The sequence below is a fragment of the Castor canadensis genome, chromosome 6, assembly GCF_047511655.1.
Source record: "Castor canadensis chromosome 6, mCasCan1.hap1v2, whole genome shotgun sequence".
NCBI classification, from domain to species: Eukaryota; Metazoa; Chordata; class Mammalia; order Rodentia; family Castoridae; genus Castor; species Castor canadensis.
This window is the reverse complement of record NC_133391.1, coordinates 97685963-97709853: the sequence shown is the minus strand read 5'-3', so window position 1 is coordinate 97709853 and position 23891 is coordinate 97685963. Positions and strand designations below refer to the sequence as shown.

The following is a 23891-nucleotide window of genomic DNA, read 5'->3' as shown; positions in this document are numbered from 1 at the left end:
AATGGTAAGTCTTGTATAATGATAATAAACAGTCATGCTCTCGTCTATCAGAGTTGCCTGCCAACAAGTTGCTACAGTCTGAATTGTGGATGGATAGACCAGTGAAAGTCACTGTGGTTGCCCCAAGGTGATGACATCTGTGGCCAAATTTCCCTGAGTTTCCTTCGATTAGCAGTGGCTGGAACTCAGAATGAGAAATGAGCAGGAAATTCTGCTCAGTATAACAGTAAGATCCATTACAGCAACTATTCAGATAGAGTTTTCCCGTAGAAACAAATATTTACATATGCAAACCTGCACCCTTTGGCTGATGATGTTTTCCCCCTTGAAATGTGTTTTTGTTTGCTCTCAGATGGGCTCATTTGGATATTGCTTACCATAATCCTCTCCTACACAGATGCAAGTGCAGTTGGTGAAGTTCATGAGTTTACTAATTAAAAGCTTAAATCCTCAAGAACCTCCGTCTTCGTTAACCAGAGGTCCACTTAAAACATTTGCCCTTCAGCAGCAGCAGCTTTGTACTCAGCGTTGATTCGGCTTCGTGGTGGAATAACGTTGTTGATCATGTTCCCCTCTCCTTTCTGTGGTCAGAGCAGCCCCAAGCCTGCATCACATAGACACCTGAGCTTGGATGTGGGTCCTTGGTGCTTTCTCCCAGACCACTGTGGATCTAACCATAACGATGGTCCTGATGTACTGTACTGTTCTCCTTCTCATTTTTCTTGCAGTTTCACCACTCTGATTGCCTTTCAACCTGGCTCCTTCATTTTATTGCCACTAACTACCTCATCTTCAGTCAAAAGCCCGAATTTCAGGACCTTTCAGGTAGAGTGCTAATTTCTGTTTTGAAAAGAAAACTTTTGGGCCTGTGATGTAGGTAGAGTACATGCCTAGCATGCCTGACACCCTGAGTTCAACCCCCAGTACCACAAACAAACAAAAATCACTTTTTGTTCTTTGTTCTCAGATTAGAGGTATAATTTGCAAAAATAGTAGTTATAACACAGTAAGAGTAGTCAATATAATAAATTATGCAGTGTGGTACCTGTGTTACATAAGCAGCTTGACCTGTGTTATACAAGAAGTTTTCTAATGATTATTTTATGGTTCCCATTCATTTTTAAGTGCACTTTTCCCCCTGAGGGAGATACAGTGGTGAAAAGTATCCTCAGGTGGCATTTGGTTCTGATAAATGAGATCTTAGTTCTAACTACCTAAGTAAGTCAGAAGCAAAACTTAAATAGTACATAACTTTTTTTCCTGTAAAGGAACTTAACTAGTGTTTATTATTTGTAATATTGTTTTATACTTGATAGCTATATTAAGTATATCTGTGTAGGAGCTCCACATAATACTTTGGAATAACTACTTTTTATTGATCAGCTGTTATAAAACTTGCTGTTCAGAAAGTGTAAGTAACATGATTTTTAAGGTAAATTTTTGAGGTGAGATCCCTAGTACTGCATAAGAGGAAAGAATGTGAAAATGGAACAATTGTCAGACTAATCAACAATCACATATAGTGGTTTGCTCATGTTATTACCTAATATAGACTCAGGAAAAAAACGAGCTAAAAAGACGAGGAAATCATGAATATTTAGTGAAGTTCTTTCAAACTCTGGACCAAGAAATCGCCATAGAGATGCTGGAAGGTCTTCTGGGGTGGGATACAGAAAGTAGAGGGTGGAAGGAATAAAGGAAAAGCTACTCCTACAATTATGAAAACCAGGGAATAGTCCATTTTTGGCAGATGTATTCAGCTAGTCAACAAAACATCTTATGCATGTTGGGAGCCTCCTTACATAGAGTGCAACTGTTAAGAGAATGGAGTGATACAGTCTAATGAAAGCAAAACAACAGGTGTTATGAGCTGGAAACTTTTTTGCAAGAAAACACAAAGTCCAGTCATAAAGATAAGATATGCTTCTGCTTACTGTCAGTTAGTAGGGATGTTAATATATCATTATTCTTTAAGAAGTTAGTTAAAAATTAACTGCATTTTTTGTCTTAGATCCACTTTTACTCTGCCACCTTAGGCTACCTTCATTTGTAATAGAAAAATAAGATGATTTTCACTATTTTGTATAGCTATTTTATACATGAAGTACTATTCCAGCCTTGGGAGAAACATACTCTATAAATCCTTTTTTATTGTTTTTGTTCCTTACATGATTGCCCATAATGTATGTGATGGCCAGCTGCCTTAGTGAAAAGCGAGGCTGCAGGGCAAGGAGCGGAGGCCGCTGCTCTGTTCCTTGGGTGGGAATCAAAGGGTGTTTTGAGAGCTCTCACCCAAGGTGCCTCTTCATGTCCAGCAGGCTGCTGTGATGTATGGTTCTTTTCAGCAGAGGAAAAAGCCGCTTTGGGTAGGGGAGAAAATAATTCTTTAAATCAATAGTTACAGATTAATAGCCTATGGGTTCAATGCAACCTTCCAAGGGGTTTTATTTGAGCCACGCTTCTTAAATTTTATTTTAACATAGTATCACATTTTAAAACTCCAGAATTTCTGGCTTCTTTTGGAAAGTTGGAAGATCTGGATATCCTGGGCCCTCCATCCCACATGCCAACAGCCTGGAGCTGAGCAGGGCTGCCCTCTGAAAGGAGAATGTTCTCTCCAGAGGGTTAGACTTACTTTCCTCTCAGTCACCTTGTATCTGGCCTGCTTCACATGGTCACTTGGAGTTTGAAAGGGTTCTTGTAACAATTACTTTATGGCTTTCTCGTAGAATTCCCCATTTTCAACCTCAGAAGTTACCAAATTACTATTGGAATTCTACAAATTGTTTTCACTTGACTGAGATCTTTGTTCTTTTTAAAGGTGTTTATAAATCAGAAAGTGAGATGAAAAGGTCTCATATCAAGGCAGGCATGGATTCTTCAGAACCCAACAGAATAGCTCATGGAATATTAAATGTTTACATGTTGGATTCTTATGAAAACAAACAGCAGTGCACAGGAATATGTTCCCCTTGGTGTTTATTTGTTCATTTTTCTTACAGTTAGCTTAATTTAGCTCAGTATGACATTGTGTATCATGTAATACGGAGTTTTTGTTTTTGCACCAGCCAGAGCTCATTTGTGTTCATTTTTCTTTGAAATTGTATTAAGTATACAAGTAATCCCATGTCACTTCTGCTTCTTAATGAAACCTAGAGAACTGATTTCCCTAAGGACCTAGCTTGTTTCTTTTCATCCAGGTCCTGTGGCCTGGATCAGGACATTGGTAATCCACATCCGAATAGTGAAGGTTAAACAGCAAACGGAGAAGTGAAAACTGAATTAGCAGAAGGAAAAGTGAGTGCACACACAGCAATGAGCAAGCAAGGTGATTGATTCACTGGCGAGGCACCAGGTGTTTCACAGCCAGGAGCCAAAAGTAGTGGAATTAATTAGTTGAATGCTGATTAAGAAACTTTGGTGCACTCCCACCCTCACCCCCACAAGCCCAGGCAGTCTTCACAGGAGATAAGAAGTTTATTTCTGGAGAAATTAAGCCAAAACAATTACAAAATTGTGAACTCTGGGAATAGCTGAGATCGGGCAGTGACCTGGACTGAAACATGGGATGAGGTGAAAGTGTACACTGTGTAGTAAGGTCCTAGCCTCCTCCTTGTTTCTAGGGTCTAAAATTCTGGTAGTTAGACATTTGCCACCCTGGCTCCCATGCCCTGGGCATGACCCGGAAATATTCTTCTCCAGCCTCAGAGGTCAGTCATTTGGAAAACATCTGCTCAGTCATGTGCTGTGTTCCAAAGTTGGCTAGTCCTATCCATCTCCAGTCAACTTTGTAGTATGGAACTCATCAGTAGCACTGAGGATCAATAGATGTTTGAAGCAATTGCTGACATAAAAAATAGGTACCAAAAATGAAACAAAATAAATACAATAGAAGGTGAATTTAGAAGAACAGAGATGGAGGAGTAAAGGAAAACCTAAAATTAATATCCTCAAAAATTAATGATATTCATCCATAAAACAGTAGAACATTATTACAAAGAAATAATATTCATAGAGACAGAAAGGACAATGATTGCCAGGTGCTGGGGGTAGGGAGTTGTTTAATGGGTATAGACTTTGTTTTTGCAAGTTGAAAATAGTCCTGAAAATTGGTTATATAACAATGTGAATGTACTTAACATTAGTGAACTATATATTTAAAACTAATTAAGTGAGCACTTGCCTAATAAGTGTAAGGTCCTGAGTTCAAACCCCAGTACCACCAAAAAATTTTAAAAGATGGTGAATTTTATGTTAGGTACACTGAACCACAATATATACCAAGCAACTCAATAAAAAATAAGAGCAAACTTCTGGAAAGTAGGACAAAAAAAGATAAAGGAACAGAGCAGAGAAATACATTTTCTTAGTTGGAAGCTAAGTCTAGACAGTGCAGTATGCAGTAGACATTTGTATAGGAAAAACAACAGGGAGGAAACTATCAAAGAAATAACACAACCAGGTGCCAGTGGCTCATGCCTGTAATCCTAGCTACTCAGGAAGCAGAGATCAGAAAGATTGTGGTTTGAAGCCAGCCCAGGCTAATAGTTCTTGAGACCCTATCTTGAAAAAACTATCACACAAAAGGGTGGATGGAGTGACTCAAGGTGAAGGCCCTGAGTTCAAACCCCAATACCGCGCAAAAAAAAAAAAAAAAGTAATAATACAAATTTTCCAAGTATTAAAGGACCCACTCAACAAATTGAAAGAATTTGCTAAGTGCTCAGCTAAATGTATGAATCTACAGGGTACATCATTGCTACATGTAAGAGCACTGAATAGAAACAGAATAGAGATCACTTACCAGGAGTGTACATCTGAATGGCAGTGGGGTTCTTGGCCTTGGAAATGAGAGTAGTAAAGTGTTGTCTTCAACATTCTCGGGAGTTTTTGTCAAATATGTCCAGAAATAGACTAAAGGTATTTCATCACAAATGATCTCAAAAATACTTTTCCATTCCCCTTTTTCAAGACGCTAATAAAGGGTGTGCTTCACCAAAACTAGGAAATACACAAAGTAAAGGCCTGGAGTTCAGAAATGGAGAGATCCAACATGAAGACTTGGAGCAAGCCTGGAAACCAAGAGGGTGCAGGGCTCCTGGGAGAAGGCAGGTAGTCCTCTGGAGCAGTGGCAGGAACAACAGAATGGACGGATTATCTGACAACTGTGACTTGGTGGGAAATAGAATCAAGAATGCAGAGTTTGGAAGGTCAAGTTAAATGTAAAGAAAAGTAAATGGAAAAAATGAGTCAGTTATCTCCAGGAAAAACAAGTGTTGTTGAAAAAGAAAAGGGAAATAAATACTAACTGATGAGGCAGTGAACAAGCCATATATAATTGTAAATCACATAATTAAATAAGCCCTGATAAGCAATTTAACTAAAACTGTGTTTGGAAGGCTTGAGGAAAAGTGTAACAGAGCTTGGATCTCATCTACCTCATAGGAAATTAATAGTTAATATTCTAACTCATCCAAAATGAAATGTATTCAACTAACATTCTTTCTCTTAAAATTTTAGTGGAAGAACGCAGTTTTGTTGAAAAGCACAGATGGCCATCAAACATGTACTTGAAGCAGCTTGCGGAATACAGGAAGTATATTCACTCCCGGAAATGTCGTTGCTTAGTAATGTAACCTGGAGATTTTACATGCTTACGCTTTTTTATTATTATGAAGAATGGGATACCTCCAGGTTCCAGTAAAACGCTTAGAACTGAAACCAATATGGGTGTTAAAATAATCACCATACAGCTTAATATGTTTATTAGTTCTCTTTGAAAAAACTATTGTGGACTTAAAAGGGAACAAAGTATACCACAGACTAAAACTAAGGCTTCACTGTAGAATGTAAAGCTGTCGGACAACTTTACATTTCCTGTTACTTTACTGACGTGAAGACCCCTCTCAGTTAAGAAATGTTTAATTTTTTTTTAAAAATCATATAGGATTAACACAGAAATTTCATCATGTCTGATTAATTGCTCTGTTAAATTGAAGGGCATTTAAAGATCCCATGCAACTATTTCTACAGTCAGAAATTTAGGGGAAGACCAACATGAGATTTTAGGATTAGAAGTTTGCCTAAGACTTTGAAAGTGGCATACTACTTGGTTCCAAATCAGTGACAGTGTTAGAAACAACAACATGGAGAAGACTTGTGTCAATTGCTTTGACTCCTCCCTGAAATTCTGCATAGGCAGGACACCTAACCAGGGCTGGTTTTATCTGTGCGTAACCTGTGCAGTTGCACAGGTCCTCACACTTGAAAGGGCCTGGCACTTGGTTCAGTGCTCTGGTATTGCAGTAGTGAAATTCTTTAAAATGTTTGAAAAAGGGCTTGTGTTTTCAGTTTATGTATATTTTCTGAGAGGAAACATACAATGTCTTCTTGCTCAAGCATCACTCTCTGACAGCAGAAAAGAAGTACTGATATTGAGAGAAGAGGGTGGTGTGACTTGTTGAGGGGCAAGAGTGTGGTAATGGTTTCCTGCCTTTGGAGAAGTTGGTACACCCAGGGCTGCCACTGCCACTGCCACCTCCACTGGCATGTGAGATGTGCGTTGTGTTAGCTCTAAAACACTCACAATTCTGCCTCAATCCCAGATGAACAAATAATTTCTCAATTATTCTGTAAGACCAGAATGTTGGTAAGAGTGACTGACTAGCCTGACTTAAGTATATGTATGTAAAGATGCCCTCAGGAAAATATTCTTTCCAGAGATTTTGCTATGAAGGCTTAAGAATTTCCCTTTCTTGGTATATTTGCCAAGATTAGGATGTCAGTGGCTTGAATTGCTTGAATTTTTTCCAAAGGACCACAAAAGGCATTTGATATGGACAGCAAGAGTCTTATGCTTCAAGGTTACCTTACCAAATGAGGTAAAAGAAAGGATATAAATCACAGACCATTAGATGTGGAGAGAATGGTACTTGGATAGAGGAGACAATTAGAGTTTCTCATCACAGGTACACAGAAATGATTGCTAGTTAGTGTTAGCATCATTGTCATGTCATATAGTATTGGAATGTATTTTTCCTCTAATTTCTAGTGACTCTAGAATACACATATTTCTTCCACCTTTTCAAAGCTTTTATTAAAATGTTCTACCATCATATTAGGATTCCATACAGTTAGTCCTTGTATGTATATCAACACTGTCGGAATAAAACAGTAAAAATTCCCTATAGATATATTCCAAGAAACCTAACTTTAATTGGACTATGTCAATGAATATTACTGGAATGCATTTTATGCTTTTTATATTTTGATCACTTGAGTTAATCAATTGTTGGCAAATCCCATTTGACTAGATTTAACATTGTGAAGAATAAATACTGTAGCTGATTTCTAGAAGTCCACTCACATTTACAAACTTTTAAAATGCAGTGACATCCCTTTGTTCATTATAAATATATTCAGCCCCCATATTAATTACAGCATCTAAAATTCTAAAAATTTTAAGAAATTGAGAAATACAAGTTTTGAAACAATTATTTTCTTGAAAATACTATTTATTGGCTAAATATATCATAACTAGTTCTTTTAGCTTGTTTGGTATGAGCAGGTTGAGTTTGGAAGCTGGTACTCCCTGGTGTTGAGCATGTAGTCTTTATTACAAAAGTTCTTTACCACCTGTGTGAGTGATTCAGAGACGGACAGTACCGTACTCCAGAGCAAGTGAGAACACAATGAAGTTTTCGAACCTATTTGAGTTCAAATGTATACATACATGTTTGAATTCACTCAGTTTAAAATAATAAGAAATTTTAAATACTTAGAGAAATGAGTACTGGTTTGGGTGTCTTTTTTTTTTTTTTTTTTTTGCAATTGAAAGATTATTTCTAGATGGATTGTTTTATGCTGATTTCTGCTTCAATATATCCTACCAATCATTTTAATTAACTGTATAGTAGAAGTAAGGCCTTTTCCTTCTTGGCCAGGTTTTCATCCTATTTAACCTTTGTGTACTTTTGACTACTCTATGCTGATAGGAGACCAAATTTGTAGCAGAGAACTTCACTATTGCAGCTGAAATTCATCCTGTCCACACAACATGATCGCTTCACATTGGCTGGTAGCAGAAGAGAGAATTACTAAAGAATTGGATAAATTTGACTTCCCAAACAGCCCAGTTTTTCAACTGTAATTTTACAAAGTACACTACACTGATATAGTTCATTAGACAAAAATATCCTCAAAGATTATTTTATTTACAGCAGCGGTTAAATTCAACCTCTAATAATTTTGCAAAGAAGGGTATGTGTGTATTTTAATATAGCCTGACCTGAATTTATATGTTTTTAACTTTAGTATTTAACATTTTGTAACAAATAAATCTTTTTTAAAACAAGTTTAATGACGAGTCCTATGGTTACTTTACCCCAAATGTTGAATTGCTGCAATTATTTTGGGAATACTACTCTGTTTCTCAGGCATAATTACATTTCGCAGATAGTTTCCTCTATATAAACTACTTAGAATGTTGCTGATGTTGTTGATGACTCATATATATGTGATAAGATGAAGGGATGGGGATATATTCAGTGGTAAAGTACTTGCCTAGCATGCTTGAGGCCCTGGGTTCAATCCCTAGCACTGAAAAAAAAAAATACACTTTTAACAATTGGTTAAAGGATAAAAGAATCTCTCTTAGCAAGGTAACTGCCTTTATTCAGAAGGGTTTTGATCATTACTTAGCACAGTAGTTCCCTGTATTCTTGAATGTTGGATAGGCCTAAGAATTTGCAAAGTGGAAAGCCACTCTGTAATAGAGGCTAAAGAGCCCAGATAGGAGGAGGAGAGAGAAAGGTGGTCACAACATGAAGACATATTATGCACTGTATGATGCAACCCCTCTCCAGAAGTGTCCCAAGTTGTCTTTAAAGTCTGCTGAATTCATCCAGTACTCTCCAGTTGTTACGGAGTTTTGTTCCTAACATAAATCTGATTTCGGTACACACCTTCCTAGAAGACCTCTGTTGCCCATAGAAGACTTCCACAGTACTCATTGCCTGCAAGGCGTTATAATCTTTCTTTGTCTTTTTCTCCCTGGACGTTCTTCTCCCAAGCAGAAAAGATGTCCCCCATCTTGACACATGGACTGTCCTTTCAGATTATCTACTTGCAAATCTCATACTTTTCGTATGGCCTGTGTTGGGTTATCATTCCTGTTTATCTTGCAAAAACCTTGCATATCCTGAACAACTCAACTTAAACATTTCTCCTTTGCTTTCTGTGCCTCTCCCAGAAAGAATTGCTTCTATATGTGTCTTTCCCTAGCTCTTTATTTGTATCTTTGTTACAGAACTTAACAGCATTTCCAAGTATGTATATAACAGTAGTCTCTACTTAGGGCAGAGACCATGCCTTGATTCCTCTTCCTAACCCTCCAGCGAGCACAGGTCCTGGCATAACTGTGTGTTAAATGTCACTGAAGAGGTCAAATTGCCTGGATTGGGACAATAGTCACAAACTTGCAAATGAAAATGGAAAGCGTGCTCACACTTGAAGCTTTGTTTGCCCTGTGTCAGGAGTAGTCATAGTCTGCTGGCCTATGGGACCTGGATGTTCAGATAGCCAGCTGTCTTGTGAGTTAAAGATGTAGAATGGCAAAGTGATAAATGATGCCAATCAGGGGATGCAGAACATAAACAAATGATCCTTGGGGATATCTCTGCCTGGGAGTTTCCGCTGAGATCATGCAGGAAGATATGATGAGATGGGAGAATTCTTGTTGGGTGTAATGAAGGGCGAAGCAGCCTCCAAGTTACACACAAGTTACACAGGCAGTTTATAATGTTCTCAGTATCTTACTTGTCCTCCACTGTTACGATTTAATGTTCAACAAAGAGGTAATTACCACTGTCAGTATGGGAGTGTATGACATCCTTTTACATGTTCAAAGCAAAGAACAGTCTTAATTACTCCCACTAAAGAAAATGGACATAGTATATTACTTATTTGTAATTAATTTACTGGTAATTTGAACTGGGAAGATCTATAGGAAAAATAAAAAACTAACAATGAGCAAAATATTAACTTTTCCATAAAAGTTGACCTTATCCATCTTCTATGACTTAGAACCTATCTTATTTCATTCATACCCAAGCAAGATCCTTTTTCTTCTACCTGTATCACCACTAAAATGCTCGTGCTTTTACCTCTAGGACTCTGAAGTTCCCAGTGGTTTAGTCTCTTGACATGTCATGTTCAAGCAGAACAGTGCAATAGCTGGAAATTACTTACAGAGATTTCATTCTCTTTATTTTGTGTGTGTGTATGTGTTAGGATTATATAATGGGTAGTATTTTTGCCTGGTTCAAAGTTCAAAATAATATAAAAATTAAACTTTAGGAAGGAAGTCTTTCTCCCCTCCCCCCACCCTACCCCCATTTTCCTCTACTTTTCCCATTCCCTCCATTCCCTGTAGTAATCACATTTATTAGTGTCTTGTATACTATTACAAATTACAGTGTTTAATTATGTGAATACAAGCAAGTGAAGTGCATATTCTCATGTTCCTCCCATAGCAGACAGAATAATGACCCCCAAAGATGCCCACATCCTAATTCCCAGAACCTATGATTATATTACTTTTCATGATAAAGGTGATTTTAGTGATGTAACTAAGGATCTTAAGATAGGGAGATTATTGCACATGGGTCTGTTGGCATCACAAGAGCCATTTCAAGTGGGAAAGAACAGAACAGGAGTTGGGGAAGGAGCAGTGTGGTGATGAGAGATTTGAAGGTGCTGCCCTTTGAAGAGGGATGAAGGGGTCATGTGCCCAAGGATAGGACAGCCCCTAGAAGTTGGAAAGAGCCAGGGAAGGACTCCCCTGAGAGCTTCTAGAAAAACAGCCCAGCTAACAAGTGGACAATCAGACTGATTTTTGACATATGACTTCCAGAACTTCCAGAATAAAATTGTATTGTTTAAAGCCAGTAAGTGTGTAGTCATTCCCTATAGCAGCCTAACCAGCCCACTAAATAACTAGATTAGTGAACAGCTGTGTGAGGTCTCAATATGTTAACTGGTATTTGTTAAACTAGTTCTCACACTGCAGCAGTCATGAGGATTACCTGATTGGCTAATTAAAACATAGAATGCTAAGCCTTATTCCCAGAGTTCTGATTTTGTTGGTCCTGCTAAGCCTTATTCCCAGAGTTCTGATTTTGTTGGTCCAGGGGAGGGGGGGGCCTGAGAATTTGCATTTAAGACAAGTTCCCAGGTGATGCTGATGTTGGTGGTCCACAAACCATACTTTGAGAATCCTTAGAACAGTTTCAGTTCTCAGGTCTGAAGCATCAAGATCATCCTCCCCTCTAGCTCTTCCCTACCCACAACTGTGCCCCAACCATAGGGTCTTGCCCTTCCCACTCCCGTCCCCCTCACCTTTGTTTTGTTTTTCTAGTTCTGACACCCTAGCCCCGTTTTCTGATTCTGTTTCACAGGCAGTTAAACAAAACGGACTTTTCCTGGAAGCCTGGGCTGCTGGAGCAGTCATTCACAGGCTCTTAGGATGATTCCTCTTTATTTGTTAGTGGAAAGGAGGTGGGGGCTGGACTCAGCCAAGCTCAGGTTCACACACACGGCTTCCTGCAGACCTTCCCTCCCGTTGTTTTGTTGACGTTCCAATCTCCCTTTATGCTCAGGGCCTTTACTGAGAGCTGGGTCTTTGGCCCTTTTGATGCAATTGATGATGCAGGGACTTGAATTCCAAGAAATTATGTAAAATTAAATACTTAAAGGTCTTAGGAACAGTCCTATATGGAATTTTGAGTCTCTTAATATTTTCCTTTAATAGAATTTGTTACTGGATCATGAAATACTTGTTTTCCTGAGTTACTTTTTTCATTATCATCTTATTTAAAAAAGAATTCAGTTGTCCCTGTAAGAATCGGAAGAAATTGAAGCATAATTTTAAAAAATGAGCTTTTTAAGGTGAAGGGCCTTGAAAGACCAAATTTAGCCAAACCAGATATTTATCACAGGATCCAGGAAGTTACTAAGCAACCTCCCCCCCTTCCGTACACATGCTAGCTTGGAACTTCACTTTTAGGAAATGTAAGTCTCTAGAGAAATTTACAGTGCCCTTCTCTGAGAAATGAATTGCCTCAGAAGCAATAGGTGTTTTCCTCTTGAGTTAACTGCACACTGAAGTCCCTAAGAGGCCACATGCTAGGACCCGCGATGCTCCGTAGGAAGGCAGATAGCAATGTTGCAATGTCCTGGCAAGGTTAAAGTGCTTTCTTAGTGGAAAGCAAAAGTTATGATAGTTTCCTTGGCAAGATTTAAAATGTAAAGACAATCATTGAAATAAGTCACTAGGTATTATTAATTATTACCTGGATAATTGATTATTTTCCTAAGCTCTATATCACCCCCACCAATAAGAACAAAATTTCTATTTTATAATCCTCACATTTTCTAATAAATATCGTTAGAAAAGCTGTCTTGTGTGAGGCCTTGGTATTAATCAGCATCTAGAGGTTCCTAAGCTGCTCACTGTTCTGGACCTGCTTGTTGCTTGTGTCTTACTTTGGTTTTTCTATGTCTCCTAGTAGCCTTTCCAGAACATTATATTTGCTTAACAAGTGTCTGTGGGATGCAGTGATACACAGCTATCAGGGTTAATTGTCTCCAAGTTAACAGTGTTGACTCTTAGGGCCCAGGCACCCCATTTCTGCTTAGCGCCAAGAGAACTTGATCAGAGGGATTGAGCTCAGGTAGAGCCAGGAGAGACACTGATATCAGTGACAGGTGCTCAAGGGACTTCAGGGGCAGGGCCTTCACCAGGGGCAAACATGGAAGGCCAGGAGAGCCATCAGAGACATGCCAGGAATAACCTTAGGAGATTTTGGGGCCTTTATCTTTGTGTGAACTCCATAGACTGGTAAGGTCTGAGGAAACAATAGTATTATTTATTATCTGAGCATTACCATTTATTGTGCTCTTCTTAAGTGCCAGGCAATTTTCATACATTATTTTCTTTAGAAAATATAATATAGCCTGGTGAGGTGTTGAGCATGTGGGTGAAGCCAAACTATCTGGGTGGGCTGATTCAGGTCCTTACTCCTCCCTTCCTGTGTGATCTCAGAGAGGTAAAGTGGCCTTTCTCTGGAGTTTGTTTGCTTGTCTATAAAATAAGGCTAATACGTAACTGCATAGTGTCACACAGTTTACTGTGAAAAGTTGTATAAAATACTGTCCCTTAGGGCAAGGGGTAAGATTGCTTTTGAAAGGCAAAAGTCTGCCATTTTCCAACTGTCCAGCTTGTTGTTAATTTTAAAGATTCTTTATTTTGTTTTTCTCCATCACTCTACCTTCCAAGTCATTGACTCCATCCAGCGACAAAATACAACCTTGTGCTGTTACAAAACGCCTTTGCTAAAGAGATTAATATGGGTAGACTGAAGCCAGGTTCTATTCATCAAGACAATGGGAGAATGACCTCAAAGGCATTTTAGAGATCTTGGAAAGCTAGGACCTAGGGGACAAAGTTTCCAGAGGTGCCAGGAGTCCTCAGCATTCATTGTCTCTACTCCCAGCATTCTGGCACAGCACCTCTCTGCTGCTCTAGCCATGGCTCAGGTGAACCCAGATGAATGAATGCCAGTGGTAAGCCCTGGCAGTGTGCACTGGGTGCTAATTCTAAAGACACACAGTATGCACAAGCTGTGGAGCCATGGATGTACTGGATAGCATGAGTGCCCAGGCAGAGACTTGTCACAGGTGGAGCCATATAGAGAGCCACACTAGTGTAATGCCAGAAAAACTATGGGGTTGGGGTTCCCGCAGAGACCACAGAACTGTGGACCTTCCAATATGCAACTCCAGCCAGGGCATGGGATCCAGTACAGCTATGGAATGGGCTGTGCCCAGCAAAGTGATAGATAGGGTGGACCTGTACCAAGCCTTAGGGGCCCAACCCCTACTCCACGATGCCCAGAATAGGGGGTATGGAGTCAAGGAAGGTTATTCTGGAAACTTAAGACTTAATGTTGTTTTCCCTGTTGATTTACTTGGGACTAGTGCGTCTCTTTTCTTACTAACTTCACCCTTTTTGAAAGAAATGTCTGCCCTACGCCTATCCCACCATCATCTTTTGGAAGTAGATAACTTTTCTCTGTTTCACAAATTCACAGCCGGAGGTAATTTGCCTCAAGATGAATCATATCTTGAGTCTCACACATGTCTGATTTAAATGAGACTTTGAACTTTGGGCTTCTGAGTTGGTGTTAGAATGAGTCAACACTTTAGGGTTAATGGGAGGGAATGACTGTATTTTGCATGTGAGAAGTACATGAATTTGGGGGTCAAGGGGGAATGCTCTGGTTTGAAAGTGTCCCTCAAAACTCATGTGTTGTAAACTTAATCCCTAGTGCAGCAGTGGTGGGAGGTGGGGCCACAGGGAGGTGTTTAGGTCATGAGGGCTCCACCCTTAAAATGGATTAGTGCCACGTATAAAAAGGCTTGAGGCTCTGAGTTTGATCTCTTGCTCTTTCTTGCCCATCCCCCATTTGGTATGGAATGAGAAAGCACAAGGCCCCTCACCAGATGTAGGTCACCTGACTTTGGACTTCCCAGCCTCCAGACTCTTAAGAAATAAATCTGCTTTTAAAATGTAGGAACATTTGTAAATGCCACAATATACCCCCACCCAGCACAACAATAAAAGAAACTTAAATATCTATTTCCCAGTCTGTGACAATCTTTTATAACAGCATAAAATGGATTAGGACACTCTAAAGAGTTTAGGGACCCAGTTGAGATCACCTGCTACATGACCCATCTGCCATCTCCCCAGGCGGAGGTGTCCATTGCTTAGGGAGGCTGTTTCCCCACCATCCTTCTTTTGCTGTCTTCATCAGCACAGGGACAAAGGTAGCAATTATGTGCTTGTGGAGGTTCTGTGAGGGCATCAGTTTTTGAAGTTTATTAGATTAAAAGCGTGGACTCTCAAGATGAACACAAACCTGATAGGCAAGCATTTCCCAACCTCATTTAAACATGGAACCTTTTTAATGTTTCCATTCCCCCCCCCCCCTTTATTGTTGTGATTGGTGGGGGTACATTGTGGCATTTACCTAGCTTCTTGCAGTGTATCAAATGTACCATGCAGGACTTCACCTCCTCAACCATTTCTCCTTCATCCCTCCCCTTCCCCGATTCCTGGAGTAGTTTCAACAGGTATCATTTTTTTGCATTTACTTACATGTGTACACATTTCATTGCACTGTATTTACTCTACTATCCCCTTTCCCCAATATCTCCCCCCTCTCACTGGTGCCAGCCCTCCCCACCCTGGGCGGGACTTGTTCTGCCCTCCTGCTTTCTAATTTTGTAGGAGAAAAGACAAAATGAAAAACATGACATTTTTTAAAAACCACACTAAGATTCCAACTCACCTCTGTTAGAATAGCCATCATTAGCAACACCACCAACAGGTGCTGGCGAGAATACGGGGAAAAAGGAACCCTCTTACACTGTTGGTGGGAATGTAAACTAGTACAACCACTCTGGAAAAAAATTTGGAGGCTACTTAAAATGCTAAACATTGATCTACCATTTGATCCAGCAATACCACTCTTGGGGATATACCCAAAAGACTGTGACACAGGTTACTCCAGAGGCACCTGCACACCCATGTTTATTGCGGCACTATTCACAATAGCCAAGTTATGGAAACAGCCAAGATGCCCCACCACTGACGAATGGATTAAGAAAATGTGGATCTATACACAATGAAATTTTATGCAGCCATGAAGAACGAAATGTTATCATTCACTGATAAATGGATGGAATTGGAGAACATCATTCTGAGTGAGGTTAGCCTGGCCCAAAAGACCAAAAATCGTATGTTCTCCCTCATAGGTGGCCATTAGACCAAGGGCAAACACAAGGGGATTGGACTTTGAGCACATGATAAAAGCGAGAGCACACAAGGGAGGGGTGAGGATAGGTAAGACACCTAAAAAATTAGCTAGCATTTGTTGCCCTTAATGCAGAGAAACTAAAGCAGATACCTTAAAAGCAACTGAGGCCAATAGGAGAAGGGGACCAGGAACTAGTGAAAAGGTGAGATGAAAAAGAATTAACCTAGAAGGAAACACACACGCACAGGAAATTAATGTGAGTCAACTCCCTGTACAGCTATCCTTATCTCAACCAGCAAAAACCCTTGTTTCTTCCTATTATTGCTTATACTCTCTCTACAACAAAATTAGAGATAAGGGCAAAATAGTTTCTGCAGGGTATCGAGTGGGTGGGGGGGAGAGAGAGGGGGCGGAGTGGGTTGTAAGGGAGGGGGTGGGGCAGGGGGAAGAAATGACCCAACATTGTATGCACATATGAATAATAAAAAAAATAAAAATTAAAAAAAAAAAAGGAAAACATGACATTTTAGCTTGAGATAAAGACAGCTACATAGGGAATTACCTTGTGATATTTCCACGTATATATGTATTATAACCGCACTTGGTTTATCTCCTCTAGTTTTCTTCGTTTTACCTTAGTCCCTTTCTTCTGGTGGTTTCAGTCAGTTTTAGATTTCTATATTCATTCTAGTAGAGTATATCAACCCTATTCAAGTTCTTAGTTTCCCTAGCCCTCCTGTGCACGATCTCCCCTTAGTGTGACCAGTGTTTCATAAAATTGCTGCATTGATGTTAGGTCTATATAAACATGGAACCTCTTTTCTTGTGAATCACTTTAGTGTGCCATGGAAGCGGTGGTCTGAGGAAGCTACTCTGGAAAATGCTGATGAAAGTCTGCTCTGAGGAAGTATCTAATCAGCTTCTGAGGTTGTGGCTCAGTGCCCTGAGGCCCAGGGATGCTTTTCAATTGTCCCAGTGGGGAGGAAATGCAGACCCCTGAACAGTGAAACCATCAATGGAAGGCGGAGTGGTTATGAGTGCAGGCTTTTGAAGCCTCCTAGAGTTTGGCTATGCTGATGGACCTTGGGCAACTTATTTAACCTCTCTGTATCTCAGTCTCCCACTTGTAAAGTGATAATGATAATAGTAGTTGGCTTGTAGGGCTGCTGTGAGATGCCATGACTGAAAATGTGTATAAAATTTAGAATGTGCTTGGCACTTAGTGAGTACCCAATGCCTCGGCAGCTGGGTCTAAACATCCATCGCCATAGTAGGCCAGCTCACATTCATCCTGTTTCAACCAATGAGGAGATAACATAGCCTCTTTTAAATGCCTAAGAAACACTGCACAAAACTCATTAACATCAGTCTTAGCAAGAGTTAACTATTAATGGAAGCCACCTTACACTGCAACCATTTGCAAGGGTCTGATCTACTAAGAAAGAAATTTGGAAACCACAACTCTCAACCACCTCTTTAGTACAGAGTAGTAGTTTCCAGTATTAACATGAGTTGGAGTACACCTCTCCACAGGTGTGAGAAAACAGCAAGGATCAGAAGCTACCATGAAGACTGGAATGCTTTCAAAAAGAAAATTAAATATTTTGAATAGATAATTATATTACATGGCAGTGATCCTTTAGATGAGTTTATATTTACTTATACATAAATAAACCAGGAAAAAACTTCTGGTTGGGTAAATCAGTTGCTCACCTTTATTAAGATATTGGAAAAATAGATGCAGTGAAAGATAATGTGGTATGGCCCCTCTTCCTCTGTAATTGTGGAGCATAGAAATGTAGCATACATTGCTGTCAGGGTTCTGGAGTTCACAGGTGCTTAATCTTCTGTAGTCAAAGAATAATCAGAAAAGAAAACTCAAGCTCATTACAGGGGAACACTTACCATTCACTCCCTGGATTCATAGAAATGGCAGGTTTCTCTTCTGACAGCTGAGGGGCTTAAAGGGGCACTTTGCATCCTTTGTTCCCTCCCTCATTTGGAGGAGGAGGAAGAGGACAAAGAGAAAGAAGAGGATTCTGCTGGTTGGACTGACAGTCTGTCGACCACAGGGTCACACCTTAACACAAGAGCTAGGGGACATGGCCTCCAAAGTGGTATAGAGTCACCTGATTCCACCCCTGTTGCTGCCTGTGAGTTCCCTGGATGGAGAGAAGAACCAGAGACCCTCCTTGATTTTCTGATGATTTACACACCTAGGGATCCCACACACTTCCCTTTCCAGAGGCAGCCATGGCCCACCCTTTTCTTCTCCCTTCTCTTTGGCATTCTTCAGTCATAATGGAACCACCTTTGTGAGGTTAACCAAGCAAGGCCCAAGGGTTGCACACCATTCTGTGCCTTCTTTGGCCCTACTAGTTCCTTTCTTTATTTCTTTCCCTTCAGCTCTGTGCAACTCATCAGAAAAGTTGCCTCAGGACAGAAAATACAAACCTGTGCATTTACAGACCCATGTTTAAGTATCACTTATGCTAAAATAGACCAGGCTGGAATTCTCTTCCACCAATGAGCAAGATTAAACTCTATCCCTTCAAGTTTTCAGTGTACTTAATAAGAAAATGCTACTATTAATGTAAGAAGTAAAATTTAAGTGAATATATTGCAGGAGACAGTTTTTGAAAATATTTTCCAGGACTGGTAAATGATTATTATGGTGAAGTAAATTAGGGAGCATGGCTTTCTCACAACCAAATGTCAAGATAATGGCTTAATAATACTCACTGGGGATTTAAATAGCATGGTCTGAACCCACAGACTCATTTATCATCCTTGGCTATTGTTTCCCCTTAAGGGTCATCTTCAGACAGCTGGGAGGAATGTCTGTCAAGACTCCAGCACAAGGAGCCAGCCTGGAAAGAGCAGAGAGAAAGTAGCTATTAGAGTGAGACATTTGCAGGAGGTTGAACCATTTGCCTTCTTTTAAGTAAACACAGCAGAGCTTTGACTGTGCATGTTTTGCTAGTTATTCTTATTTTTTTCCCTGCCTGTCCCTTGTGCCAATCTTTATTTCTGTTTGGTGGACAATAGTCCATTTTATCCTTGAATATCTTACAGAATTACTCAGCAAGGACAGAATACAGGCATGACATGAGAGTCTGCACGGTGACCAAGGAGTTGCCAGTCCCTTTCTCTGCTTGGCAGACAGAACCCTGGCAAGGAGCCCCAACACCCCAGCTATTGCACTGAAGAAACTAAATAGCTCAAAAGAAAAGACATCCAGGAAGTAACAGTGGGGGGATCTCCTAATGAAATGGCCAGATCATCCATTCAGATGCTCAACAGACATTTATAAAGTGCCTACTACCTGTCTTCTCCATGCTGCAACTTCAGCAATGAATACAACAAATACAAATCCTTGACTTCAAGGGCCTACACTCTAACAGGGAAGAAAGTAAACAAGGAAATTATACAATTGATTAGGAGATAAATGCAAAAGAAAAAAATGAAGCAAGGAAGAGTGATAGGCAATGCTAGATGAGCGTGGTGGCAGGGGGCTCCATTTTAGATGGGGCCATGTAGGAGCCCTTGCTGAGAAGGTGACATTAGAACAGAGCCCTAACTATGATGAAGCCCATTAAGTGACAGGCCCATTCTGGCACACAAATCTTCCAACCAGGTTTTTAGTACCTCATTGTTTTGTTGTGGTGGTTGTCTGTTTTGAGATAGGGTCTTGCTCTGTTTCCCAGGCTGGCGTTGAACTCCTGGGCTCAGGTAATCCTTCTACCTCAGCCTCCCGAATAGCTGGGAGTAAAGGTGCAAGATACCCACCTGACTCAGTGCCTCATTTCTAAATATTATGGACAACCAGACCTCCAGGCTTTTGAGGAAGGTTTTCAAATGTAAAACAGAAAATGGGGACTCAGAGGGAAAAGACCAAAAAAGAGAGAAACCCATTCTCCCCTTCTCTTTTTTTGATACAGACCTCCCTGAGTTTTAGAGGTAAAAGTCATCCCAGCCAGGGACAGACACCTTGTCTAGCCTCCCCAGCAGCTAGGTGGGACCAAGAGACAAAGTTCTGGCCAGCAGGATGTGAGCAAAGGTGGTGTGCACAATTCCTAAGTCCTTCTTGACCCCACAGAGCAGATGCCACCTGCTTGCCCTGCACTGTTCTGAGAGAAGTAAATTTTTGTCTTAGTTATAGTAGTTTTATGTGTATGCTAATATATGTGGGTCATGGGAAACGGGATCTAACACAGGAGAGAAACAAAGGGAATCCCCAGGGCGTCATTGAAGGGAGATGAAGACAGAGAGCTCTGCCCCAACATGGAGGGCAACTAGCCCACAGTGGAGCAGTGTAATCTCCATATGGAGGGCTCTGCTGTTCTAATGTTCCACCTTTTTTTTTTTAAACTTGAGAACAAAATGTCCAAATGTGCTAACACAGATCCTTATCTTGCCTGGCTCTGATAGCATTTCTGCTCTCCGTGTGGGACACCTGGCCAGTTGAGTTGATCTTCTCCTGAAAGTTGGGGGTGGACCTTGCTGAACTTAGAAGTAGAAAACGCAGAGAAGCCCCTCCCACTGGCCATATTTCTGGAGGATGCCCAGTTCAAGGTTCACACGATCACCTCCAGACCATGGGGTGCCCCAAGCTTCCAAGGACTCTCAGAATCTCTGTGGCTTCCTAGATGTGGCTCTGCTGAACTCCAAGGGAAGCTGAAGCCAGTCTATGACTCAGCGCCAATCGTTAGTTTATCTTTTTGGGATGGAAATTTTCACGGCTGTCGTGATAGTGCCCTTTACTTACACTGCTAAGTATGTGTTTACTATTACTATTTTAAAGTAAATTGTGTTACTCAGCATGGTGGCTATAATCCTAGTACTTAGGAGGCTAAGGCACTAGGATCAAGGCCGACATGGGCTACATATCAAGACTCTATCTCAAAAAGCAGAATGAACAACCAAAAAAGTAAAACATGTTGCTCAGGAAAGTTATGGGAGTAAGAGTAGAAAGAGCATTTGAATAGTTACAACAACTGAGCTAGGGATTACCTCTGTGGATGGAGTGAGGGGGTCACTCTTTCCAAGGAGCACATGGGCAGTGTCCTAGAAACATGCTAGAGGGGCTTTATTTCTTACCCTAGGAGGTAGATACATGGGTGTTAACTACAACTATATATCCTACTTTTGTATATATTTACTACTTTTTAAAATATTCTTTAAAAAGCTTTAGCACCCATGAAACTTTCAAATGTGTGACCAGAACTGAGGTTTGCAAGGATTGTACCAGGAAAGACTTATTTAACTTTTGGAACCACATGCATATTTTGCCTGATAAAATGGGATTTATGCTAGAAACTGACTTACAAAGATGGCCAAGGCAAGCTTCTTGCTTGTAAGTGTGTCTGAATCTGGCAAGAGACCAATCAGATGAGTAATCACAATATAGCCTGGTAAGAGCTATAAAGTCCTGAAGTGCTAGGGGTGCTTCTGGATTGAGGAAAAGGGAACAATGACTTTAGTCAAAAGGCAGGGAAAGGAGAAGGGAGCTACAGAGGAACCCATCTGTAAATCAGGCCTTGAAGAAATGTGAAAATATAGCAAAGAAGAAGAAAAGGCACCTCAGGGAAGTACAAGGTACAAGACACAGAAGTGTGAAAGAATGTGCAGGCCAGTGGTCCTGAGCAGATCTGGGGCTATACCTACTTTCCAAAGGGCAGCATTCAGTGTTCAGTGTGCAGCCTGCACAATCATCCACAACAATCATGGTTGAAAGGAGTGACTATGGTCCACAGGAAATACAGCCAAAAGTGTAAGGGTGTTAGTTGGGAAATGGAAAAATGGAACATGAAGTAAAAATGATTATTGAACCCTAAACATTATTCAGTAGGTTAGTGGACAGGTTATATTTAAAGTCATTTCAATAGGAAATTTAAAAATCAACCATTTCTATTTAATGAGTGATAGCAGCACATTTTTATTTATGATGGCAGGGACAAATGAATTAAACTTTAAGACAGTGTATTTCGCATTTAATACTAGTCCTTAACATCTTGAGAACACAGATCAGAACTGGACAACAAGTCATCTATAGCTACTTCTTTATTAGGAAAGAAATTATTCTCCCTAGAGACCAAATAAGAAAATCAACTTGCAACTTCAGAACAATTAAACTTCACAGTAAGATTCTAAATTTTCAAAGGGGGGGGGGAAGAAATTATTTATGACAGTGTTTCTCAAATTTAGTTCCTTTCACAGACATACTCTGAGGAGGAGGTCCTTAAGTGTTCTATGATGACTTTACATTTCACGTTTTAATTTTGCTGGTAATCTAAATAAAATTCATACACAGCTATTTAGAATTATCTGGACAACCACCTTCTCTACCATTGTTGCCACATTTGCCCCACCTTTGTGCCTCTATCCATGTGGGCCTAGCAATTACCAATCTTCATACAATTTCTCAAAGTAGTTCCTCACACCCTTCACAGAGTTGTGGATCATCCTGTACAACTGGGAGATGGTGAGATTGTGAACACTGGCTCAGAGCGTGACTCTCAATATGGAATGGCTGAGAGATTATGCATGTGGTTTGAAAAAAATTCATAGCATCCATTGATTTCATAATAATAACTGCATAATGTTAAGTTCAGCAAAATAATTTCAGTTGATGGCCAGTAATGGGAAGCCAACTACGGATTTATCCTTGGGAGGTCTAGATAAACATGGTTGAGAAACACTGGCTGTGAGGTACAGGCATGCTGGCACATGGAGTACAGCTAATAAAAAACACATGATAAAGAGGAAAACATCTTTTGGATCAGTGAGTAAGTCCTGAACCAGACTTGTCATACTCTTCTGAAACCCAAAGGGCCAATCTGGGGGAAAAAAACCAAAGTGGTCTGTCAACCTTAGCCCCATGCCTAGGGGCAAGTTGGTCCACTTTTTCATTCTGAGGAAAAAAAAAGAAGAAGGCTGTTTGTGCTCAAAATCCCCTCCACCAGGAAATGCTGTCATCCTTTGTGCTGCCATCCAGCTCTCAAGGGGAGACGTCAGCATGAGGTCTGCTTTGCTAGGAAAGAAACAAAGAATTGGCTCTTCTTATAAGGTAATTTATCTTCATTTCCCCCTCATCACCAGAACACTTACTCTTGCCATTTAAACACACTTTGATATAGGTGACTTTGGGATGAAATACAGGCAGCACAGAATGTCGAGGGGAAAGGATAATGCAAAAATAAACCACCTGAATATGAAGATGCTAAAATACAGGCAGTTGGGGAAGTGGTACTTCTGTTTTTCTTGCATTCTTACCCTAGGCTTAAACTGCTAAACCTGTTCCAGAACAGGAGAAATTGTACCACTAATTGGGTTTTTAGAGGTTTAGAACTCAGAGTGAGGCCAGAAAGCAAACTCAAACAGAGACAGTGTTCATCTGCTGTGATGAAATTGTACATTATGATTAGAAGATTTATCGATGTTTTTATTTCAGGGGACTCAGTTGTATTTTTTTAGACCCCCTTTCATTATTCTGAGTAACCACCACAAATTATGTATACTTTCTGTACAAGGGATAGGTTATTAATTTGTGGGCAATATATCCCCACAAGGAATATTTTGGTTAAGGAACAACTAGTTTCTCCTTTCTGTATAGGAGCCAGTGGATCCGGTGACCTGAATAGATATTCACTAGCACTAAGTGCTAGAGAGCTGGACCAAGCAGCTGCTCATCAGACCCCCGACAGCATCTTGGTTCCTTTCTAAACAGCTCATCGCCCATGGGTTTCCATTGAGCTGAAGAGCTTTAGTTACTAACTTTAGAAAAATTTTGTTTGTCATTTGAGAAGCCAATTAAATTGAATTGATTTGAATATGACCTGTCTATTGTTCTAGAATGTAAGTTCTATGTTATCTTTTTTTGTATCTGTATTTAATACAGTGTCTGGCACAATAAGTGCTTGTTAAATGAAGGTTAGTTGAAAGGATTTCTCCCCTTTGACACAATCCATTCCTTTGTGAAATCTAAAATTCATGATGAACAAATGGTAT

At 40.2% G+C, this 23891-nt stretch overlaps 2 protein-coding genes across 6 annotated transcripts in view; one reads left to right on the top strand and one right to left on the bottom strand.

Annotated features, from left to right (window-relative positions):
* The window catches only part of Rhobtb3 (Rho related BTB domain containing 3), a 52374-nt gene extending 44015 nt beyond the window's left edge, over positions 1 to 8359 (top strand). For 2 of the 3 annotated variants that reach the window (XM_074077054.1, XM_020187081.2), the window contains exons 11-12: positions 729 to 825; positions 5521 to 8359. In XM_074077054.1, coding sequence (XP_073933155.1) covers positions 729 to 825; positions 5521 to 5636 — 213 coding nt within the window. In that variant the 3' untranslated portion in view covers positions 5637 to 8359. Of the gene's footprint in view, positions 1 to 728; positions 826 to 3200; positions 3298 to 5520 lie in introns of all 3 variants that reach the window. The other variant, XM_074077055.1, reaches the window with a different exon arrangement.
* Glrx (glutaredoxin) overlaps positions 1 to 23891 on the bottom strand; it is a 33778-nt gene that overhangs the window by 2559 nt on the left and 7328 nt on the right. Inside the window, exons 3-4 of one of the 3 annotated variants that reach the window (XR_012449099.1) lie at positions 18624 to 18751; positions 17595 to 17728 (exon numbers count right to left, since the gene is read on the bottom strand). The gene's annotated coding sequence lies outside the window, so the exon portion shown is untranslated. Of the gene's footprint in view, positions 1 to 17594; positions 17729 to 18623; positions 18752 to 21926; positions 22915 to 23891 lie in introns of those variants that run through there. The other 2 variants (XR_012449100.1, XM_020186539.2) reach the window with 2 other exon arrangements.